The following is a 25,535-nucleotide window of genomic DNA, read 5'->3' as shown; positions in this document are numbered from 1 at the left end:
CTTAGAATTGAATCAAGCTTATTTGACACATAATCCTTACACATTTTCATTTAGATTTATCAGAAAACATACTTTAAGCAATAGAAATGAGCAGAATACTTTAGAAGGCAATTTTAATGATAACCAAAGGAAGTGTGACAGCAGGAAAGACAGTGTAAAATGATAATAATGACCATAATCTGTTCCTTGGATCATTAAATTACTCCACCGTTGAGTTCTGTTTTGAGGTGTTTGTTGCTGCTGCTGCTGCTGTATTGAAACCATCTATCTGTGTAGTCCCAGCTGTCCTGGACTTGAACTCTAAGATCTGCCTGCCTCTGCCTCCCAGTGCTGAGATTAAAAGCACACACCACCACACGCAGCTTCATTGTTGTGTTTCCAACTCTATGTTTAATCATACACTTTTCTTTGCCTTTTTAACACTTGTATTTCTGGATTTTACCCATTGGCTTCCCTTGCATGTATGGGATCTACCAGTTTATGGCATTCATAGGTATGTCTTCGCTCTTTAAGCTGGCTATTAGAGTGACAATGTTGAGCTATTATGTAAAAATAAACTTTTTTTAAAAAGTCTTGATAATGAGAGTTTACAGCAACCAATGAGCTTCAAAAATATTTGGAATATTTGCTCCTCTTTTTATTTTTTCGTGGAAGCAGATCATTTTTATTCTGGGTGAACAGGGTTATCTGGAATTTTGGGGAGGGTGTAGAGATATCTAGGGTAGGCAGATGCCATTTGCTGGAGGTCTAACGTACTGAGATGCCTAATTTACATGCAGAGGCATTCCAGGAATCCCAGTTGCTTGCTGAATAGGTCCTTATCTTGTGGAGAAAGGAAATTAGACCTTTCCCTAAGGGCTAAGACATTCCTCAGGTAGAAGGTGTGGGTGGCCAGGATGTACTAGCAGAGGTGAAGAAGCCTCACCAACAAAGGGAGGCCTCCATTTTGCCCACAGAGCTCAGGGTTTGCTGGTCACTGTGGACTGAGGGGTCCTGATACTCACTCATCGTGTGTTTGTAGACTCCTGGATGGCACTCACTTTTGGTTACTGTGAATAATTGTGAGACATGTTAGTTTTTTTAGTTTTTAAAATGAAGAAAGAAGTAGATGGTACAAGATAATGACGAAATAAGCAGAGAGAGGAATTTGAAGTTGATTTGGGGAGGATAATTTCTTCAATGTGTAGATAAATGCAGAAATACAGATAAAATATGTAGTTATTAGATAGGACAGAAATACAGATAAAATATGTAGTTATTAGGTAGGACAGGGGATCTCAAAAATAAACTATTAGTTGAATGAAAAAGAAGGAGTAAGAGATCGAGACGGAGACAGAGAGATTATCAAAAGGCAATTTTATTGTCTCCACAATTACCAGGTGCAGGTGTTTGTACAGGTGACCTCTTCCAAACCTTAGTAAATCAACCACATCAACCACTACAGTGATTTTCAAACTTGTGGGAAAAGAAAATCGTCTGGCTTCTTCTTCTTCTTCTTCTTCTTCTTCTTCTTCTTCTTCTTCTTCTTCTTCTTCTTCTTCTTCTTCTTCTTCTTCTTCTTCTTCTTCTTCTTCTTCTTCTTTTTAAATGTTATTTATTTAATCACTTTACAGCCTGATTCCAGGCCCCTTCCTCCTCTCCTCCAAGTCCCTCCCTCACACCTACCTTTCTCCCCATTTCTCTCTCTCCTTCTTCTCAGAAGGGGAGGCCCCCAAGGGGTACCAACCCACTCAGTTGCAGCTGGACTAAGCGCATCTTCTTCCGTAGAGGCCAGACAAGGCAGCCCAGCCAGGGGAAAGAGATAAAAAGCAGGAAACAGAGTCACAGACAGCCCCTACTCCCGTTGTTAAGGCAGCCTGAGTAAACTTACCTGCGTCCATGGGGGCTCACAGAGACTGAACGACCAACCAAAGACCTTACATGTGTCGGATCTAGTTCCCCTACACAGACGTAGCGGATGGGCAGCTTGGCCATTTCGTTCTCTGTTAGATGCTTTCTGAAAGGCTGCTTTAAACTATTATTAATTTGACTTCATTTTTCTTTCATTTAACTAAATTACTCAAGCAGCCTTTCAGTTACTTTGACTGCCATCTCCCTGATTCCCAGAAACCATTATAAATTTTAAAACCTACTTCCTATTTCATTGCTGTCTTATTGTTTTTGGAATTAATAACTCCAGTCTACTTCAGCTTCTTTCTGTCTGTTTCTGAGGATACTCTACTAAAATATTTTCTTACAATGAGTCCCACAGATGAATGAGAAGCTAAACTTTTAAAGAATAAAGCTAAGCTATAGATAGGCCAGATAATATTTATAACTGATTCAGAAGGCCTGTATAGTAATTTGCCTTCTCCCAGGAAGCTCAATTTGCCTTATCAATGTGATTGGGGTTTCTGATGTCATGCCCAAGGCTTCCTAACAAACTGTTAACAGGATTGACAGTACTAAGATGTGGCATACAGTGCCATTCACCCCTCCATCTTGGTGGTAGATGCAAACTCTACCTATGCCATATGCCACATCTTAGTAACCAGTGGAACTTTATTTTTAAAATTCGTCATAAACATTTATCCAAACTGACATTAAATTTATAGCAGCACTGTTGGGTCTCATTCCAACATCAATAGCAGCTAAAGCTCATTTCCCAGTATTCCTGGAGAAGACTTCATGGTAAAGTTTTCTGGGCCAGAAAGAAAATTTGTTATCCACTGCGGCTTTTGTATTGCCTTTCCAAGTAAAAGCAATAACTTATTGAGATTTCTGTTCCCGATTAATTATTTTGACATATGTAGTGGATTTTGGAGTGAGTGCCCAAGTGAGCAGAATCAATGGAAGGAGAAACAGCTTCATTGGTACACCATACTGGATGGCCCCTGAGGGGATTAATTCTGACGCGAACCCGAGACGCTCTGATGATTACAGGGTGCGTATGATCCTGGAGACTGCGACGAATCAAACTTATCTTACTTTATTTTGAAGATTTGTTTTACTCATGTGTCGGTGTGAGTATATACACAGATTTGTTTCCAAGTGTGCACAGAGGACAGAAAACAGCATGGAATACCCTGTAGCTGGAGTTAAAATTACTTGTCAGCCATGTGATCCTGAGTGCTAGAGTCTGAACCCTGATCCTCATTGCAAAGCAACAAGTGCTCTTAACTTCAGAGGCCTCTCTCCAGCCCAAACTACATCTATTTTAATGATGACCGGATGAAAAATAGATCTTCTTTTTAAACAAACACAATCAGAAATAGTAGCCTCCATTCCTATATGTGGTTTCATAATATGAATAAGAACACCGTTTTCTAAGAATGAAGACGAAGTAGAGCACTGGCACTTTCTCAAGTTCAGGCTGGAATATCTAGTTCATGTTGCTGGCAACTTCTTTATAAAAATATATTAGATGGCTTCATTTGGAAATTTAACTTCCAAGAACAGAGGAATTTCCAAACGCATTGAAATGAAGCCACGACTGTGGCCTCAAGACTGCAATCCCAATTACTTGGGCAGCTAAGGCAGGAGTATTAGGCCTGCGCTACCAAATGAGTTTAAGGTCAGCTTTGTCTCACAATTAAGAGTGATGATACAGGTCAGTGGGAGAAGGTCCAGCATTCGTGAAGCCGTAAGTTTTATACATAAAGAATTAATATAAAGCAAACAATCCTTATAAGTTCAAAAGTGAAAATAATTTAATTACTTGGCATACTGACGAAAATCCGTAGCATTTGGTTGACCTCCAAAACCACAGAAAATCAATGGAATAGATAAATTAACAACAATCTGTGCTGTATATTAACACTTCTATTGAAAATTCTATTTGAAATGCACGTATGTGCATATATGTATGCAAACATATTCTGAAAAGTTGATAGCAGAGGAGCAAATCTCATGTGCTTAAAAACTAGAAAAACAAAACCTCACTTGTCACATCATAAGTCTTCCAAACAATTCACTGTTATCTCTCTTTCCGGAATGTGGGACTCAATAGATCAGTTTACATTTCATCTCTGTGCCATTTCCTCCAATGTCCGTCATTTGTTCTGTAAAGTAATTACTTACTGAGTGCCCATTGCATTTTTCAACACTACATTGGGAGCTAAGAAGACCAGGAGAACAAAGGTCTTTAGCTCATTTATTGCAAGGCATGGTGCTGTTTTTCTGTATATTTTACAGTCTCCCACGTACTTTAACCCTTTGTTTTTATTATGTAATCTCAAAATAATTAAAAGAAACCTTAAGCTTGCAGTATCTTAAAAAGCAAAATTAAAATCTATAAATAGAGGCTCCAAAAACAGTAAACTATTTAAAGGGTTAGCAAGTATGTCTCTAGTATGGTGCCCTTTTTCCTTTTTTGAATGCTACCATGTATTTAAGTATGTTATCAGTGCAGGTGTACCTGCATGCATTCATGTGTGTGGAGTTCAAAGGACAACTTTCAGAGGTCCATTCTCCTCTCAAAATGTGGATCCCAAGGACTGAGCGCATGTTAGCAGCCTTGGCAGTAAAGACATCTGTATTTATTCACTGAACCATTGCACCAGCCCCATTTCCATACTTTGGAAAACCAACTACAGCTAATAATGGGAAAGACAATTTATAAGTGCTTCATAATGATTCTAGACTCCATTTATTATATTCTAGGATCTACTGAAATATGTATCTAATAATTTATAAAACTACATTGACAAATATAGTTTATATGTACCATCATTTGTATATTGTTTAACTCATAAATTATTAAATATATATGTTTATTAAATACATTTATGTTATATGCAGTATGTATATGAATATGTACATATGCATGCATATCAATCCTATGAAGTGGGTGGTATTAGAAAACATTCTAAATTAAATGAAGTTGAGATACTCAGAACTAAGTCACTTACTCTATATGACATGTTTTAGATCATCAGAGTAAGATTTCTTTATGAAAAATTACTTTGTATATTTTGTTCAACATTAATTGAAATGCACACAAGATGAACTGTCCTTTCACGGCATATCATTCCATAGGAACCTATGGCATAGTGAGGTGCTGGCTGGTCACAAACTCAAATAATGTCTTTTTGTAACTTCAGTTTATAAGGAAGCTTCATTATAGAAAACCCACAAAATGGCTCTAGCATGATATCCTACCCTAGCCAAAATGGCTTTGACAGTCTCAATACTAATTTCCCGTTTTAATCAGTCTCTTGCTATCTCTTTTAGAGCGGCGTGCGGTCTATGGGGATTACTGCTATTGAAATGGCTGAAGGGACTCCTCGTAAGTACAAATGTTTGAAATATTTGTTCTATTTCAAAGTTTGCGGGAGGTCACAAATCTGTTTCTGAAATATGATGCTAACACTCCTAGCCATAAGCTTCTGTTTGGCTGTACCGGTGACATACCATGTACCAAACCATAATGGATAGTGTTTTCAGTGATGATCAAATGCTTCTGCTAAAAAATAACCATATGTAAACATATGTTATATATCTTATTATTTTAAGTTTCTCATATCTTAGCCTTTGATATCTACTTCTCTGTCCATCTCTTCTAATTCAGGTTGTGATAGTTGGCATTAATTTTACTTTAAGATTTTAAGGCGTAGAAGGAAAAGAGAGCGAGGAGCAGACTCATAGTAGGAGGGCACAAGAGTTTTGCCTAGAGGTTGCAATTTGCAAGCTTCTTTGGAAAGATGAGTGAGGGTCAGGAGATTCTGAACTCACAAGGAGATAGGATATACTGCCTAGATAAAGAATGAAAATTGCTTTAATCATAAGCATCTCTAGATAGCCACCCTGTCAGACATTTCTCTTTCACCACTATCCTTTATTGCCTTGAGTATTAACTCCGCATGAAAACGGTACTCAATTTAACTGTGGCAATCTTCTAGGTTATGATAATTGTCAGCTCAGAGGGGATAGCTTTCCAAAACCACAGTTATCAGATGGTGACTTCCAAGATTTAGGTAAGAAAATTATCATCCTTTGATCTTTCATACATCATCAGCCTCTCCCAGAAAAACAGAAAAGAGGAAAAACTTTCCAGGGAGAGGACACTTGAAGAATAGAAAATTGAACCTTGTGGATATTAGGGCCTTCTTTAGTGCTTAGGTTACGGGTGGGACTTAAGCAATATGAGGCTGAGAGGGGGGCTTTTATACCACGGCTGGAAGATGTATAGCAGCTTTCAAGCGCCATGACAACATAGGCCATAAGAGGAAGAGATGTATTTCTTAGCCTCTACTTTTTTGTGACTCTTCTGCTTGACCCCAAGCAGCATATGAACAAACCGCCCTCCTGTACACCAGGATAGTTTACTTTAATCTGGACCAAATACCTCTCTGTTTTTGCATTCCCCCTGGATATTGTATAAAGCACTTTTAACATTTTGTACCATTTTTTTCTAATAGCTATTTTTATTGATCTTTTTAGACCCAGAAATGGAGACACTGACTTATGTAGTGATTTTGTTATAATAAATTTTACTGTTAGTTATTACACGTTTACTTATTTCTGTTCATCTCTTAGTGTATATTTAAGAAACTATGTGAGTGAGCACTGAGACTATAGGATGAGTAGTGGGCTCTGCAGTTACCCTTTATGACCTTCCTAAATTCATCTGTTTCCCTTAACAGCTCCTCTGGAAGCTCTTTTTGTTAGTCTCCAGGATGCTGCTCCCAAAGTCAAATCCAGTGGATGGTAAACACAAATTTCTTACATATATTGACTTAGTATTTTATAACAAAGTTTTTGTTACTTTGGTCATTCTTGTTTCAACATTTTTATTGGACAATATTTCCTGTAATCCAGTATCTTAACTTGGATGTCTAAATAGTCAGTTTTCATCAGGATATAGGTGGTTAGCTAGAAATCAACAGTATCTTCCATAACATGTGATGAGGATACTACAGTGTTTTCATTAATGGACGCTTTCTGCTGCTTCGATAGCCATGAAGAGAGGCTAGCAATGGCACCCATATGTGATATTTTCATGGTCTTTATACATGCAGTCAGCAACTGTGATGTGCAGTCCTATTGGTTGGCCCATTGATGTAAACATTGACAGACTTGCAGAGCTCCCTCTTTACTGCTACAGACCTGGCAACTATAAGAAATCTGTTTTGTGAAGCTGGTTAATCCAGCTTAACTATTGTTTACTATTACTAGTAAGAAGTGGCAATTGTTACTTGATTGTGGGCATTTTCTTCTTGAATTCAATTTAACTTTTTACATAGATTTAAACTTTTTGATGGGTCTTTTTGCATGTGTTATTTTACAAGCTTATTTTGCCCTGGTTATCAACACCGTCAATTGGAATCATATGCCAAATTAATCTTTTATTTTTTTAGACAGGGTTCCTCTGTGTAGCCTTGGCTGTCCTGGACTCACTCTGTATACCAGACTGGCCTCAAACTCACAGAGATCCACCTGCCTCTGCCTTCCTGGGTGCTGGGGTTACATGTGTGTATCACTGTGCCCGGCTCACATTCATCTTTTAATTGTCATCTTAATACATGAGCTTTACCATATACATGCTGCCAAATTCATTGAAATTTCTAGTGTTGAGTAAAAAAAAGTCTGTTGACTCAACTTCTAAGTCTGAGGTTGAAAGTAAATCACTGTATCGTGTGTATTGTTAAGACCTAGGATATTTGCTGATTGAAAAGGCGATTCTAATTTTAACAAGTCTTTCAAAATATTTGACGTTGAAAGTAGCGCAGTGATTGGATAGGGAACAGTGCAGCAGGGTTAAAGGTGTCTTTCATCCATATGCTTCATTTATTTCAGGTCCCCTAAGTTCCACAGCTTCATGGAAAAGTGCATGATAAAAAATGTCCCATTCCATCCTCCATCTGGAAGCATGATTCATCATCCATTTGTCCATGATATAGAAAATGAGCGGCATGTTGTGGAGTCCCTGAAAAAGCATCTCACTGGAATCATGCAAAAGAGGCAGATAAAAGGTAGAAACTGCAAAGACAAGAGAGGATCGGACATTTATTTATTTATTGTTTTTAGTTTTAAAATATTTGTTTAAGATTTATGTCTGTGATGGGGACTAGAGAGGTCGTTCAGCAGATAAGAGGGCTTAAAATTCAGTTACCAACACCCACAGCAGGTGGCTCATAACTACCCTCAACTCCATGTCAGGTAGGTCTGACATATCTTTAAGCACCCCCACCACATACAAACGCACACACTTATATTAAAAAGAAATTAATCCGAACATTAAAAACTCAGAGTTTTTTTTGACATCTAGTTTTTTCAATAGGGCATGTCACTAATTTCTTTGATTACCTCTTTTGTGAGCATTTATCTATAAGGCTATTCATTTTTTTTCCTATTATACCAATCAAGTATTCCTATTTACAAGACATAAAGCCTCAGATTCAAATAGAATTTTGTACTGTGGCTATATTATTTTAACTTAACTTTGAACGAAAGAAATGCAGTCAACTCTTTGGAGATGAATGTGTTCAGAATTGCACATTTAATGACTTCGTTTTGGAGATAATTTTTTATATACCATATGAAGTTCATTTTATGTCCTAATCACATACTTTGACATAAAATTAACGAAGCTACTTTAAGTACATAAAGGTAAGCTTTCACTTACCGATGTCCAAAGTGACCAGAAGATTTTACACATTGTTCCAGAACATACTCAGGAAGCTCCAATTTCATATCTTCTGGGATTTTATGCATTTAATTTCAGGGACCATAGGCAGGTAGCACTCACAGTAGCAATGGAGTGATGAAGATAGAAACCTGAAAATGATAGAAAGCATGCTACTCAGCTGCGGGAGTAACTGCAGTACTGCTTGTCTCATCTACAAAAGTGTGTCACCTGTTTCTGAACGGGGAGCAACAGGCTTCATTTATGTGCCTCTGATAATGAAGGTCTTGAGACCAGCATCATACAGGCCATTCTCAAATCGCTGAAAGAACATCAGCTATAATTGGCTGAAATCTAGAGGTGTACGAAATTTTTTTTAAATGTTAACTCCAGGAAAAGTCCCATTTATTTGGCGATTATTCCACAAATACAAGTGTGGCTGTCCTAAGCAATTCAACACAGGGAACTGGAAGAAAAGTCTTGCATTTCTAAGATTGCACATTTCAGTAATAACAGCACAGCTGTAAGAAGCTGAATGCTTTAAATATATTAAATATAAGACAAGCAAAGATGGATTCCCTAGAACTGGGCATGTAGAATCCTCTCCCCTCCCATCCCCCCACCGGCCCCACCCCCACCCCATCAAGGTGGGTTACCCAAGCGAAAAGCACTTAAACAACTTCAGGGAGCAGCCAGGATATTTATGCCACTACAGGCGTGGGCTCCTACACATAATTAAGCTTCTCCTGGAGCAGGAACATCAGTGGCCCAAGTGTTGATGGTCAAACCCACACCATCAAGTTGTCTTGTCCTTTTTCCTCTTTTTATCCCACTCTGCCTTTCCTCAGCAACAGCGATTAGATTGCTCACTGTTTCTTTCGTATGTCCAGAGAAATTACCCTGTTTGGTGTGTTTCCTCTGTGTTTCAAAAGTATGCCTAGAAAGCTGGCACCGTCACCAGCAGAGTTATTTTTAAGTGCTCGCATACTTGTTAACTTGTTACCCGTATGAGTTCACTCTACATCCCGGACCTTAGAAGGTGCAAAGTGACTAAGGGGAGTGAAATGCTGCTTATGCATTATTTCCTTTCCTCTTTTCCATACAAAAGACATACCTCTGGTCTTCGAGGAAGAAGCAGTTTTTAAGGAACTGTACACCACCAAGGGATTCAGGTATGTTGGGAAAAAGAATGCATAATTAGATGATAGCATGTTACATAAGACAGTAGATTTAATACTATTGCCTTCTGCTCAAGACAATCGTTGATGGCACAAAAGAAACCAAAACCAACAAACAAACAATCAGAAAAAAAGCCCCAACAAACAAAAAACAGCATGCTTCTCTATTTCTATGAGAGATTGTGTGAAAATATTGAGAATCTTTGTTAATATTGCAAAATCAATTTGTGTGTGTGTGTGTGTGTGTGTGTGTGTGTGTGTGTGAGATCTGCCAAGTAGAATACTAACCTACATTAAGGATTTAGACCATTAGCATTATACATGTTACCTACAGAATATTTCAGGGATTGCAAGAATGAGTCCAGAATTATTTGTTATCTTTGTGGGTGGGTCTATCTTTTAACAAGTTAAAGCAATTCTCATGCCTGGCATAGTTTCATTGACCACTCTCATCATATGGCAATCATCTGTGTGTTTATTTTAGAGAACCTTCTTGCACTCAGGAACTTCTGAGAATGCCAACCAGCAGCAAATGCACCCAGTCAAGGTGGTGGCCTCTTCCAGAAGAGCCACAGGTCCAGGCAGGTCAGCAACTACAAGTGGCAGCCAGCGTTTTCATGGTTCTACATGCTCCGGACAACGCACCGAAGCCTTTACAGAGGCAGGCGCAAGAAGCACAGTGCCTACACGGGGCAGCTCAGGGGTTCATGCCACCACAGGCACAGGCTGAAGCTAGGGAGTCTGCACCTTCAGTCCCACAGATGCAAGCACCTCCCCGACTAATGGGAGCAGGCCGGGTGCTCATGCCCCTACCTACTCAGGGTACAGAAGCAGAGGTACAGGCCAGAGTACCTAAAGAACAGCAGGCCCAGACCGAGAGCTTAGAAACGGAAAAGCCTCAAGATTTGGATCAAGTGCCAGAAGAATTTCAGGGACAAGATAGGGCACCTGAACCACAAAGGCAGGGCCAGGCTGCTGAGCAACAGCAGAGGCAGAATCCAGTTCCTGAGCAGCATGTGGAGCAGGATGAGGTGCCTGAGCAGGCTGAGGTGCAGGAAGAGGCTGTTGAGCCTCCACAAGCTGAGATGGCAGAGAAGGAGCCTGAGGTAGTACAAGTACATGCCCGGGTGTTCCTGCCTTTACTGTCGCAGAACCATTATGTGCTCTTGCCTCTTCACTTGGATACACAGCTGCTGATCCCAGTAGGGGAACAAGATAATGAGTCACCTCGAGCACAGGCCTGGGCCCTAGAGGCCTCCCAGGCATTTGGCGCAGTTCAAGCACTGGTAGATGGACTGTCAAGGAACTTGCTTCAAGCACCAAATGGATCTGTCTCAAAACCACTTGGTCCACTGCAAATCTTGCTGGAAAATTTGTCTTCAAACATGTTTTACACTCAACCAGAAGAGCCACAGAAGAAAAAGTCCAGAGTTTCTAGTCTAAAGCATGCACTGGCAAAAAGATTATCCCCCAAGAGGTTCAGGGCAAAGGCTTTATGGAGAGTGGAAGATTTTGAATTCTCAGATATAGAGGCTGGCAGGAGAAGGCGCCAGCGGAGATGGGAGGAAATCTTTAATCAACATGAAGAGGAACTAAGAGAAGTTGGAAATGTAAGTGATTTTTATATTTTTCCTGAGTGAAAACTGAGAAAATATGCTAGTTATTGCTTACATATTTCCTCTGTGAAACCAAATGAAGTAAATATTCCATGTTCTACCAAAGATTTACTAATTTGCACTCCAAATGATTCATTCTGAAATCTCCAGATAACGGTGGTCAAAAGAGGAAAATTTGCTTTAATAATGCAACTAGTGGTTTAATGTATCTCTATAGGAGTTATGCCTTAATTATTCGGTTTTTTTTACTTCATTTTCTTTTTACCAATTACTCCCTTAGCCAGTAAATGGATAACATACAAACACTTAAAATAGCTATTTTGACTCTTGAAACATTCCTAGTTTAAAATTGCAAAGTTACCTCCATTTTTATTCCTTTAATATGTAACTTTTTGGGTCTCAGGAGAGAAGAGCATTCACTGCTCTTGGAGAGGACATAGGTTCAGTTCCCAGCAGCTTACATGGCAGTTCATGACGGCCTATATCTGCACATATGTGGTACACACAAATTAAAATAGGCAAATACACATAAATGAAAATACGCATTTTTTCATTTTGAAGCTGCTTATTACTTCTTGCCATAGAATGCTGTACTGCACTGTTTGTGTAAGTTGCATTAATTTGTACTTTGGGACATGTAAATTGAGGTGAAAAGTAGAATAAAAAGTCAGGACTAGAGATATGGCTCAGAGCGTTAAGATTCAGAGCACGTGCTCTATCAGAGAACTCAAATTTCCCTTCCCAGTACCACATGACATCTAGCAAATTGTCTAAAACTCCACTTTTAGAGGATCTTCTGGTTTCCACTGACACTATGCACACATGGTGCACAGACATACATGTTAGCAAAAATGCCCATACAAACAAAGCAAAAGTAAATCTTGAAATGAGAACCAAACTCATTTCCAAAACACTTTGTATATAGTTGTCATATTTACAACTTGTCTTCTTAATACTCCGTACTCCATGCTTTTATGTCAGTATGCAATGATGTGACTGCACAGACCAAGGAGCAAGTGGAATTTAACTTCTCATTTAGGAACAGTCAGTAAAACTTCAAAACTCCCATATGTAGGTGGATAAAATTTAACAGACTTTGTTGAATTTTATCTGGCACTATTAATCTGATAATGAATAGTTTAAAGGTTTGATAAGCAAATTAGTAAGGTCAGAAAAGATTAGAAGGACGGTTGTTTTCTAGTAATTTTCAGTATTTGTCTATATAAAAGGAATTATATGATGATTAGTTAACCACATCCACTTAATAATAATTGATGCTGCAGTAATTACAAATGAACCTTTCCCAAATAGCTACAAAGGTAGTAGTTTAGGTTAGTGCACATAATTTTTCTGGCACATTTACATACAAAATGATTTTTTTAAGTGAAAGAAGAATGACCTAAAAGGGGAAATGGATCCATCGCTCCTAGAATATAGAGATAGAAATTATATGCAGAAAGAAATCTATGAGCCTGAAACGATGATATGTGGCAGGAATGAAGGACTTTACCATGCTAATGACTATTCTCAATGAGCTGTCCTAACCAATTAGAGCTAATGGGATTTGCATTAATGGACAAGGCTTGTATTTATTCTGGAAATATGCCTAATACTACCAGCAGAGGACTTACTGTCATTGCTTTGAATATATATATATATGTGATAATTATTTCAAAATAGAAATAATTCAGCTAACAATTGTTAGCCATCCTCTGAGCATTCAGATCTCTATATGTATTCCTTAAAGAATGCAAAAAAGAAAAAAATTTCTTTACACTGCAGACAAAATCATAGTTCTTTTGAAATATAATTAGAATTTCAAGACATGTCTGAGTGCTTTGCCATATCAGTAAGAAAAAAATGCATACATTTTCATTATCATTTTTAAGAGGAAGAGATAGTAGGGCTGGATTCATTTGATTGAACAATTCCTTAAGCTCTGAGAGCTCAATTTAGGAGGAATATTTGTACAACTTACTAGATGTGAAAGTTAGGTTGTGATTATGTGCTAATCAAGCATTAAATCAGATTCTCAATCCTAAGAGTTCATTTGAAAATATATGCAAATGTGTGTGTCTATATGAAGTTTTCTGTGGGCAATCAGTACCTTAGTCTGTAAAGGGAAACCTTCGCCAAAAGCCATTAGAAACTAGTGGTTTAAATACTTTTTAAATATTTGGAAATTATTCATTATGGCTACAAATTAAGATGATTCTGTCATTCTTATCCGTTGCACTCTCATAATGATTTAATATTTATATTATTTTTGGCTTCAAAGGACAGAGAAGATGACTCATCAGACAATGATGAAGTGTTTCATTCAGTTCAGGCTGAAGTCCAAGTAGAACCATGCGCTCAAAATCCTGCAGGAAATGAGGTAAATTTCTCAATATGAGTTGTTATGACATTAATAAGTACCTAAAAAAGTTCTTCTTAAACTTAATGGTCTCAGGATCCCCTTATAGTCTTAAATATTGAGAATTTTGTAAAGCTTTTTCATTATGTCATTCACTATCTAACTTACTGAAAATTAAAACCAAAAAGGTACAAATACATTTAACATAATAAACATAAATGAAAAATATTTATTTTTGCCCAAAATATTATACAGATGTCATTGTCTCATATTTTCATATCCTTTCAATATGTCTTACTTAATAGAAAACTTGTGGATATTCATATCTACTTCAAAATTCAATCTGGGATCACATGTTGTTTTGCTTATGTGTAAACGCTGGCTTATAATACAGATGGCTAGAAAGGGGAATTTTGTATAAATTTTTCAGATTTTCTTTCAAATACTTCTGTATATTATGGGTAATGTGCTAAAACTATAAAAATTGAATCTAAAATAGTATTGTTAAAGCTTTGTATATCCTAATTTACAATTTCTAATTTTCCATTGAGAGCTCATGTTTTTATCATTGCCGGCAAATTGGCCTCAGTTTGATTTTTCTTGAGTTTACAAACTTGAATTTATCATTAAAAATAGCTAACATCTGTACATAGTTTAAGTAATAATGCTTTTAGTATTTTTAATATACAATATTTCATATCATAATGTGGTAGCTCACTGTTAGCATCATCCTACATGTCATCTTTTACCTTGATTCTGCCTGGTCCTGGTACACTGTTCGCTATAGATCCTGCATCACTTAGTCTAGGATTCATTTTCTCATACACACAGAATTAAATGATTATGTGTCAGGATGACTTCTGTTTTGATGACCACATCAAATAGTACAGTATTCGTAGCATACATGTGGGAATCAGGTTGTGAATTTATCTCTTAAGTAGAGAGGGTAGCATTATCATGACTTGAATTCCTAATAGCCAACATTGCTAATCCTTCGTGGTCACTGGAACTATTTAATATGTAAATAAATTACACTGACTTATGTATGAGTCACATTGTTGTGCACAATCGGCACAAGACACTTCTCAGAAGTCCACTATAAAAAAATTTCAAGGCTTTCAGAATATAGTTTCCTAGTTTGGAGGGACTAAGATTATTGCTTCGTAAATATTAAATATTTACAGAAGGAACATAAGTTGCATTGTGTAAATTAATGAGAATAGTCAATAATGTCTCCTATGCTGCCTTAAGACATGGCTTTGCTTGTTTTCCCATATGGTAGTTATTACCGTCACTTTGACACTAACCAATACATGCAATGAGCAATGTTTGGTTTGGAATGTATTGTGTCTTAATATATGCAATTCTCACTAATTACTTTCCATCTCCCATTTTTTCATAGAAAAGAATGTCAACTCATATTAAGCCTTGTCTTTCCATATATTACCATTAGAGATGTTTAGTGATTTTTGAAAATGTCACTTAATAGCATCACTTAGCTTCTTGGCCCTGTTGTGGTGGCAATATATACCTTTAGTCTCAACTCCGAGAGAGGCTGAGGCAGGAAGATTATTTGAGCTCAGAAATTTTAGGACAGCCTGTGTAACATAGGGAGACTTAATGTGAATAAAATTTTAAATTAAATAAAATAGAAAGTTCTTGAGATCAACTTCATAAATGACATAGATCAGTAGAATGCCAATTATCTAAGCTACAGCTGAAAAAAGTTATTCAGGAAGGTGCTCATCATGGATACTGCAAAGCAGTGAGTTATATTTGCAATTACCCATTAGCCAAACACGAAAGACTGACAGTGTATTCCATTTCTCACCAAGAGATTTGTTGAAGTCCAAGCACAACTTAAATAAGTCATTTCATAGGGCACACTAATCTACAAAGGCTAAGCACAGTTTGCAAGAATTGTAGGGAGTTTTTACAATGCTATGCTAGGTTTTTTTTTTTTTTTAAGTACAGCATGATGCAGTTCCCTCTCTAAAGAGTCTAGGTGACTTTACAGTCAGAATGGCCTATGGGGTGGCTGGGGGGGGCATAGCTGAAAATTACTGGGAGGGAAAATAGTCCTTTAAAACCAAATGAGACAAAGCAACACTTTATGACTCTGCTGGCCATTGCTAAAAGAAAGTAATTTTATTCCATTGATGTAAGCCAAAATTATTGAGTATTTTACTATAGTAGATGAGTGTATGATTATAAAAACCCAAAATAATTTACTTAGAGGCCAAAAGTATTTGGTACACTGATTGTGACATACTTTCTTTAAAAACTATATTGAATGTGCAAATATGATAACCTTAGAAAATCTAGAGTTAGTCTAGAAGGGTATGAGTTTAACTTAAAATTCTTTTTTGTTGCGGTTTTTGATTGTTTGTTTGGGGAGGTTCGGGTTTTGGTTTTGGTTTTGATTTGTTTGTTTTTGAGACAGGGTTTCTTTGTGTAACCCTGGCTGTCTTGGAACTTGATTTGTAGGCTAGGCTGGACTTGAACTCAGGGATATACCTCCTGAGTGTTGGGATTAAAGTTGTGAGCCACCACTACGAGTTGTGAACTTAAATTTTTGATTTTTGGTTGAAAAGTAAACTGGTTTTAGATTTTATTTTGACTTGTACATTTTTAGAAAAGCCATGATCCTTCTTAATAATAAAATAAAAACTTCCAATTATAAAATTCCCAGAGTCTACTCCTAGGCTAATGTTCAAAGAAAGCACCCGAAATTGTGATTAAATAGTTCTAGGGTTATAGCTATAAACATATGTTCAGTTTATAAAAACTGTGCTATTAATTACATGTTTGGGGAAATATATGTGAAGAACGTGATTTTCTAATAAATTAATATCTCAAGAATTTATGGTCATGAATTTCCTTCAACTATTGATTGCATTGCACCTCTAGGTCCAAGAGAGATCTGCTTCTATGTCTTACAGTCGGAATCGTGCCCACCGTGTGAAATTTTCTCCGAGGTATTTGTTTCAGCTTTTAATTTTTTTGATTTTTGAACATATTTAATTTTAGTATCTTATTCCCAAATGTTTAGGGATACAAAAATTTTACAAAATTTCCTCTCCATATTTTCTTTTTTCCTCTTAAGTAAATACAGTGGTATCCTCATACCTCCCTCCTCGTTAACTCATATGTTAATAAGCATATCGAATGCAGCAAAATCTATACTACACATTAGACTAGTAAAGGATCATCCTGGTCATGAGAAGCTGATAATACCTTAAGAAAAATCCAAGTGTTCAACAAATCTATTCAGAAACTTTGTCTTGCTAAGCATAATTTTCTCCCTTTTTAATATCTGATTCTAGAACTTGTATTTTTAAAGTAAGAGGCAAGACATCCTGGTATAGAATACAGAAAATGAAATTTCATATCAGTGATTACCAGGAAATAGCTTGTCTCTCACATTTCCATAAAGTCTGGAACAGTCCTTAGCATAGTCATTGCTAAAAGACAATAGTGGATCAGGTAACAGAGTTCACAGTGAGTAGTTTTAGTAATGCAGGAACAAGAACTTACTTCACAAATTATTACTTAGAACAACACGTGAATCAAGTAGATTGCACTGAAAACATGCATGCAAGTAGTGGCTATGATCCTGAAAGTAACGCATCCCCCAGCATAGATCTAGAGAGGCACAGATATTTACATTAATATTATTTTAGTGAGGTGTTACATGCTTGTGTTAAAGGATACATTAAGAGCCTGGATGAAAGACAACACTTAGTTTATGCTTATGCGATATAAATTTAAACTATTTTTAAATGTCAAACATCTGTTGCAGTTAACATATAAAATTCACATTTCTGCATTTTGTTAAGAAAAGCTCTAGACATACACAGCAACTTGTTACATTTTAAATTAGCAGTATTTATCTATATTTAATTCTATATAATCCTTCTTTACAAAGCATCCCCCACGTGATGGTTGAATGGGGATATCAAACATAATCTGTTCAAGGACTTGGGAAATACATCAGTAGATAGAACTCTTATTGTATAGATATGAGGAGCTGTGTTCACATTCCCCGTACTCAGATGAAAAGATTAGGCATGGTCATGTACAGGCCTTTAAATCCAGCACTGTTGAAGGTGGAGAGAGGGAATTTCTGGGCCGTCTTGTCCACCCACCTAGAAAGAGGGTAAATCAGAGCCTGTACCAGAGTGCATAGAGCAAGACCTCATTATCCATCTCTGACTTCCAGCAGCTACACACACAGGTGCGTAGATATCAAACACATATACCTCATATATTTATTCTGCTTTCTCTCTCTGTCTCTTTGTCTCTCCTTCTGTGTCTGTCGGCTGTCAGCTTTTAGTTTATTTGTGAGTAACTACAAGATAAAACACAAAAGTTTGTTTCTTTAACATTAAGTTCTATGTGAAATAAAACTAAATTATCACTTATCTCATGACCGTTTGTCAAAATTGGCTTACATTTAGAAACCTAGATATTCTACTAACAGCATTTCTGTAATTATACTCTAGCCCTTGTGATTCAATTCAATAATTACATAACAGCTTTGACAATATAGTAATAGAAGTAATCACAATAATTTATTTGATACCATTCATTTGATAGTAGGATTTAATAAATGTCAGGTGAATTTTCTTACATGTACAATATAATAAAAGAGAAATTATTCATAAGTGTGTGACCAGTGTTCTGTGCCATGCATTACATTTTAAAGACAATTTTTAAAATGGAACAAACTCACAATGGAGAGAGCTTCAGACCTATTCTCGTTAGGTTAGTCATTCAGTAAAAATCTGTTGGCCATTCCTTATGCTAGCGATATCAAACAGGCCCAGTGAAGTGGCTCCGTGTGTAAGAACACATAGTTCCAAGCCCAATAGTGACCTAAGTTCAGTTCCCAGCACCTCACAGTTAAAGGAGAAACCAGCTGCCCCAACTTTTCCCTGTGACTTCCACATATGCTATATGGCATGTTTGTAGTTGCAGGTGCGCGCGCGCGCACACACACACACACACACACACACACACACACACACACACACAGAAAATTATATTTTAATCAGTGTTCCAAACAACTTTTGCCTGTAAATAAATTAGTTTGGTCTTTACTAATTACAAACAATACAAATGAAATAAAGTTTAAAAATAAAGACACTGCACAGTATGAACAGATGATGAAAGAATTCATATATAGTAAGCATAGCCCGACAACCTCATTTTACACTTTTTCACTATACATCTTCACATGAAACCTGGGGGAAAAACTTTATTCAGTCTTTTGTTTCGTTTTGTTTTTTAGAGATAACGATGAAACATATCAACATGCTTATCATGACTGTCGACATAACCATCTTTAAACCTTCTATCTCTTTATCATTTTAGTGTGTGCCAGGAGTCTCTTTTGGAAGAAGAAATTCAGGAGCCCAAGGACACCAGACAGAGCAGTCCCATAAACATTCAAAATTGCCAAGCACAGCCAGGTAATTCGAAACTCAAAGTTTCAACATGGGGTTAATATGACATACAACAATACTTATTTCTTAAATGTTATAAACTGATGGTTTAATCAAAATGTATGAAAAGTGAATTGATCAAACAATCCTAAGATAGCTTTTCAAATTGTCGTATCAATTCCAATCAACTATTTTATTTGTGATGTTCATTTAAGAGGCTTTACATTTTTTACACATTTTTAAACATTATGACAAATTCAAAGAATGTGCATTGGGTCATAAAATCTAGCATTTTCCACTTTTAAGTTTTATGTATAACTAGAGGACATTTCCTGACCAAGCCTTCATATTATTTATAAAAATGTATCATACAGATTTTTGTTTAATCTCTATATCATAAGGAATATAGTAGACCAAATATTAAGGTATCTGAATTTTAAAACCTTATCCAGGTTAATTTAATGAAAGAATTATTTCCATAGTGTATTTTCACATAGAAATACTTCTCTGAAGAGACAAGGCAAAATTTGGGGACTATTTTTCTTCTGTTTTGGCCAGGTATAAATTTGCTAATACAAGGCAAATGCATAAATTTTATGGTGCACTCACTTACCTTTTTGAAATAAGAATATTTATCAACATTGGTAGAAGGAAGCCGTACTGTCTCTGCGAGTAACAGCTGAACCTTTCAGTTCTGAGACTGCTATGTGTATGACACAGACCAGCTGAGATTCCCAGCAAGTTTAACTTCCTCATAGAGGAGATCATCTCACTGTAGAGAAATCACTAGACACTCAACCTTTATAGTTCGACTACTTCCACTCTAAAAGACTCGAAAGAATTACTTCCTGAATAAGTAATAAATAGCTAAGTCATAGCCCTACTCGAAGGCAGGAATGTACATTCTATGATATGTAGAATAACATTCTCAAAAGATAACAGCACTTAAACATGCAGGGGGGTTATTTGTAGTGTCTAGACTTTGACTGTATTTAGTTTGCAGATAAAAGAAGGGCAGTAGAAATAATCTAGACATAAACATGGATCCAGTATTCCTTTGGGAAACCCTTTTATAATAAATAATGTTCACCTAGACTCCACTGATTTCTGAGCCGATTAAATATTCTCACTGAATTTTTAATACAATTTATTATTTATTACATCACAGTTTTCAAAACCTACCCTGACAAACCAAGAGAATTTGAATTTTCAATAGAAATATTATCACAGTGGAATTGTGGTATGCAACGTGATAGTAAATGGCAATACCACATGCAATTATTAAAAAGAAAACTAAAAGCAAAAATGGATTAGACATTTTATAGCCTATTCCTTAGGTGCACTGGCCACATTTTAAATGCTCAGTAGTATTCAGTACTTTAAAATGCCCATGTGAGAGAGAACAGACCCAAGCAGAAAGTTGTTTTCATGAATAATTACTATAACGTTTTCAGCTGTATGAAACATAAACTTTGTAATTTTTATTAGTTAATGCTCCATATTTATTGGATGATTTGGGAATACACAGTTTGGTTAAAACTGGGGAGATTTAAAATTGCAGTGCATTTTTAAGAGTTTTTCACTTCAAATGACACCTTTGACCTCTTTCCTACTGGTTAGTTGTATAAACAATGGCATTGTCAGTCCTTCCTGCTCTTCATCATTCTTTGACGTCTTATGGATCTACATGCTTGCCAGTCTTACTGAGTACTTTCTTACATAGATAGATTGATCAAGTACACATGAAACATTGGAGACAAAAATGCCTTACAGCATAAACAAACCTTGAGCCAGCTAGTTACCTGGAAAGCAGAACTCAGGATCATGGTCACATGAGGTTTTAATATAAGGTGATATTTCTGTAAGAGAATTAATTACAAATGATGAAAGAAATAGTAAGGTATTGAATTGGTTGACTATACAAATGGACACAATTGTGAAATCTCTGTTTGTACTAATGGATTTTTGGCATTCCATAGAATCATCTTCCGAGGAGGCGAGTCCTGTGACTAGGAGGAAGTCCCAGTCATCACCACCTTACTCTACTATTGACCAGAATTTACTGATTGATATCCATGTAGGTTTATATCATGATGCACTTATACCTGCTTTTAATATCAATTTCGTTTGACCTATTCTTTCTGACGTTAAAACACCGAGGCTAAGGGGTGGACCGATGACTCAACCCTTGTTTCATTTTCAGAAGACAAGGGTGTGTTTTCTGGGATTCATATGGTGACTAATAGTCATCTGGAACTCCACTTCCAGGAGATTTATTGCCCTATTCTGGCCTGTGTATATACCAGGCATGTACAAGACGCACATGTATGCATTCAGGCAAACACTCATACATATAGGGAGATCAAAGTGTTTAAATGTATTATTCTTTATTAAAAGGTCTTATTGTTAGGCAAGTATTGAGAATACAAAGCTTTGAGGTTGAAGTTGAAATGCGGCAAAAGCATTTCTGATCAAACAGTATTATATTTTAACATTTTGGTCAGAATGTATTGATGAGAGGTGCTAAAGATAGAGCTTGGTGATAGAATGCTTGCCTAGAATACTCAAGTCTCTAGGGTCAATCCTTTCACCACACAAAATGGAAACAGAAGGTATAGAAAAGTTAAATCGCAAACAGCTACTTCTAGAAACTAAGCTATGACCAACACTGGTATGTTACCTTTTCAACTTTGCTTAATAATATCCTTATATAATGAGACAAATAAAATATTAATGAAAATAATGCCTTCTGATTGTATAACCAAAGGCCTCACTAAATTTTTGCAATGTGCTTTCAGATTGTATTATTTAATTTTCATAACACCCCTACTCTGTCATGCACACATCTTGCCTATCATAAGAATTGTATTTGTAGCTAGGCGTGATGGTGCACATCTTTAATCTCAGCACTCAGGGAGACAGAGGCAGATGGATCTTTGTGAGCTCAAGGCCAGCCTGGTCTACAAAGTGACTCAGGACAGCCAGGAGTACACACAGAGAAACCCTGTGTTGAAAAACCTAAAAAACAACAAAAAATGTATTTGTATTCATTTGCTTTTTGAAGGCATTTGAAGTAATTTAAGATAGACTATGGCCTATGCAGACAAAACTGGGAAAATGACATATCTATTTCATGAGCTGTACCTTAATCTCAGTGTTGGGATATAACAGACTTTGTCTAGAATGTAAGTCCTGGCATCAAAAGCAGATGTCTACTCCTCAGCAGGCAAGTAGGGTTAATAAAGCAGTTAGTAATGTGCCGTGTGAGCTACAAAGGACACTAATAAGCACTAATGTTTGGGTTTGGGCAACTTGTCTTTAATAAAATATTGTTTGTTTCAATAAAGAAGATAATTTTAACATGTTTTAAAGTATTGTCATTTTGGGAACTTCCAATAGCTAAAGGAGGCTACCTTAACCTTTCTTGTGCACACAGGTTCCAGATGGATTTAAAGTGGGAAAGATATCACCCCCTGTATACTTGACAAATGATTGGGTAGGCCCTAGTGCACCCTCTGAAATGTTCTGGGATGATTGGTTAATTCCTCCACCTGCCCGTCAGCCACCTGTAGAAGATGGTGATTATGTTGAACTCTATGATACTGGTGCTAATACTGATGGAGAAGCTTCTAATGGGGCTTATGAAGATGCCTATGGCCGTGGCCGTGACTTGAATAACCAGGCTGATCAGGCATATGCCTGTAGAGACTATGATGACGATGACTATGATGAGAGTCTTGGTGCTGCTTACAATCGGCCAAGGTTGGTTTGTCTCTGTTATTATACCATAGATGCTTATAAATCCAGAGCTACGGGCATATTTGGTTTATTTCTTTTTTAATTTTTATTTTACTTAATTCATTCATTCATATTACATCTCAATGGTTATCCCATCCCTTGTATCCTCCCATTTCTCCCTCCCTCCCATTTTCCCCTCACTCCCCTCTCCCCTATGACTGTTCCTGAGGGGGACCTCCTCCCCCTGTATATGCTCATAGGGTATCAATTCTCTTCTTGGTAGCCTGCTATCCTTCCTCTGAGTGCCACCAGGTGTCCCCATCCAGGGGACATGGTCAAATATGAGGCACCAGAGTTAGTTCCCGCTCTCCACTCAACTGTGGAGAATGTCCTGTCCATTGTCTAAATCTGGGTAGGGCTTCGATGTTTACTGCACCTATCGTCCTTGGTTGGTGCCATAGTTTGAGCAGAAGCTCTGGGCCCAGATCTGCCCATCATGATGTTCTTCTTGTAGGTTTCTAGGGCCTTCTGGATCCTTCTATTTCCCCATTCTCCCCTTTTGGCTTATTTCAATATGTAACATTTTCTGGCTTTAATTTGTGTTTGTATCGAATGGCTTTCTTTCATTATTGTCCTTGTTATCAGGTCAAGGTATTATAGACGAGGAATCCTGAAGCGTGTTGGTAATGATGGACGTGAGCGAAAGAGGGGAGATTTCAGAGCCTATGGGAACAATGGAGCCAGGAGTTACTATGGAAACGCTGCCAGTGGAGCGTGTGCAGCCTTTGGAAACCCAGAAGGATATGAAGCCAATATAGATGATCGAAGAGGTAACAGATACAGGGGAGCCAATGGAGGCAGCGAAGAGAATGGAGCATTTGGATTCTACGGAGAAGAAGCTCACTCACAGAGAGATGGTCTAGGATTGGATCAATATGAATTTCAGGATTTTGAACATGAACAGGAGGTAACGAAGCATTTGGAAACAAGATTATACTTCTTTTGTAAATGTATGCTAGCACATGATATGTAATATTACAGCTATTCAACACTGATTATAACCTTGTACCTCAAATCCTGAAATAATTTAAAATATAAGTGCATAGGGCCTTTACTACATATAATTTGATGGTTCCTATATACTTCCAACAGGGCAAAAACCTGATTGATTTTGTTATTTTAAGTCAGATCATATGCTTGAGATAGTATTTTAAGGAACTGGTAATATTCTTTATAACTGTAGAATACAAATACTGGAATTTTCCATGTTAAGTATGCAAATTGCTAGCATTTTGGACATGTACGATATTGTGCAACCATTACCATTATATATTTATCACATGTTTTATAGCACATAGAGTGTTGGGTTTCATTATGGAATTTCCACACATACTTTGTTTTGTTGGTCCTCTTGTCCTTTCCATTCACCTGCCCTCTCAATTGAACCCTATTTCCCTACATTCAGCTCTCAAGTTACATATATTTTGTTGACCAGTTTTCCCCTCATTAATCTTTCTTAAAATCTTTCTCCCTCTCATTCATGATCCCTTCTAATTCTATACTACACACACACACACACACACATTTATATCTGTAAATTAAAATATAGGTACATACACTTCAGAAAACGTGTAATTTCTCTAAGTTTTGGTTTTCTTATAACCAAATCAGAGGCAATGGTATTTAGTCCATTATATTATACGTATTTGTGGAGATGAATAATCAAGTTTACTAGCATAGTACCTGATATATTTCCACGAATATTAGATCTGAGATAGTATATTTGGCAACCCAATGCTCCTATTTCTCCCCTCAAATTACTTCAATAATAACTTGCTTCTCTGATGATACTGTTTAATATTATTAGTAAATTTGGAGTTTGAGGATGTATATACTGCAGATTTTGCATTTTCAAGTCACCACAGCATTTTTTCCTGTTATTAACCAAATAGCTTTAACATTGATCTTTGGTCTCCTTTTAGGAGTCAGATGGTGGAACTGAGACCTCAGATTCAATTGCCTTGGAAATCGCATCCTTCGGCCCTGATGATGATCCTAACAACGACAGACCAGAATCATCACCAGCAGCTGGGTTTCCTATCACCCGCGCATCTCGCAGAGACTCTGCTTCTGATACTGACAGTGCCAGTGCCATCTGTGAGTATTTCTGCTGTGATTGCTCCACCCTGAATGCTTCTACTTGCTCAGACAGTAATTCACAGTGTGTGATAAATCAGAGAGTTTGGATCTTCATTTGGTATAAATTGAGATTCATGTATGCTTTTAAAAATTTATCCCTCAGGCTGGCAAGATAACTGAGAAGGCAAAGGTATTTGCCACCAAGCCTAACAAGGTTAAGCCTGATCCCCTAGATGCACATGGTGGAAGGAAAGAACTCACACCAACATATGTGCCTAAATACGTAAATCTTATCTCTCTCTATCTATCGATATATATATATATTTACTCCTCAGTGAAATCTTTTCTTTTTTCTTAGATTTTTGGGAGTCTCATGTAACCAGGATGGCATTGAGCTCATTCTGTAGCTGTTACTGGCACTGACTTCCTCATCTTCCTGGGAGCACAAGCCCCTTG

At 37.0% G+C, this 25,535-nt stretch overlaps 1 protein-coding gene and 1 long non-coding RNA gene across 2 annotated transcripts in view; one reads left to right on the top strand and one right to left on the bottom strand.

The window, feature by feature from the left end:
- Positions 1 to 25,535, top strand: part of NRK (Nik related kinase) — a 106,368-nt gene that overhangs the window by 57,559 nt on the left and 23,274 nt on the right. The window contains exons 8-21 of the mRNA XM_084789848.1: positions 2,793 to 2,923; positions 5,212 to 5,266; positions 5,880 to 5,954; positions 6,624 to 6,687; positions 7,777 to 7,952; positions 9,714 to 9,777; positions 10,268 to 11,393; positions 13,678 to 13,776; positions 16,666 to 16,733; positions 19,132 to 19,229; positions 21,182 to 21,279; positions 22,639 to 22,964; positions 23,586 to 23,907; positions 24,923 to 25,097. Coding sequence (XP_084645974.1) covers positions 2,793 to 2,923; positions 5,212 to 5,266; positions 5,880 to 5,954; positions 6,624 to 6,687; positions 7,777 to 7,952; positions 9,714 to 9,777; positions 10,268 to 11,393; positions 13,678 to 13,776; positions 16,666 to 16,733; positions 19,132 to 19,229; positions 21,182 to 21,279; positions 22,639 to 22,964; positions 23,586 to 23,907; positions 24,923 to 25,097 — 2,877 coding nt within the window. The remainder of the gene's footprint in view (positions 1 to 2,792; positions 2,924 to 5,211; positions 5,267 to 5,879; positions 5,955 to 6,623; positions 6,688 to 7,776; positions 7,953 to 9,713; positions 9,778 to 10,267; positions 11,394 to 13,677; positions 13,777 to 16,665; positions 16,734 to 19,131; positions 19,230 to 21,181; positions 21,280 to 22,638; positions 22,965 to 23,585; positions 23,908 to 24,922; positions 25,098 to 25,535) is intronic.
- On the bottom strand, positions 7,855 to 18,108 carry LOC311602156. The gene is made up of 4 exons (XR_014780692.1): positions 18,018 to 18,108; positions 9,720 to 9,754; positions 8,606 to 8,757; positions 7,855 to 7,959 (listed from the first exon to the last, which is right to left on the bottom strand). It is a non-coding gene; the product is annotated as an uncharacterized lncRNA (long non-coding RNA).

This window comes from Acomys minous, assembly GCF_964271855.1.
Source record: "Acomys minous genome assembly, chromosome: 7".
NCBI classification, from domain to species: Eukaryota; Metazoa; Chordata; class Mammalia; order Rodentia; family Muridae; genus Acomys; species Acomys minous.
The sequence above is the reverse complement of the archived record's forward strand: the minus strand, read 5'-3'. Positions and strand labels throughout refer to the sequence as shown.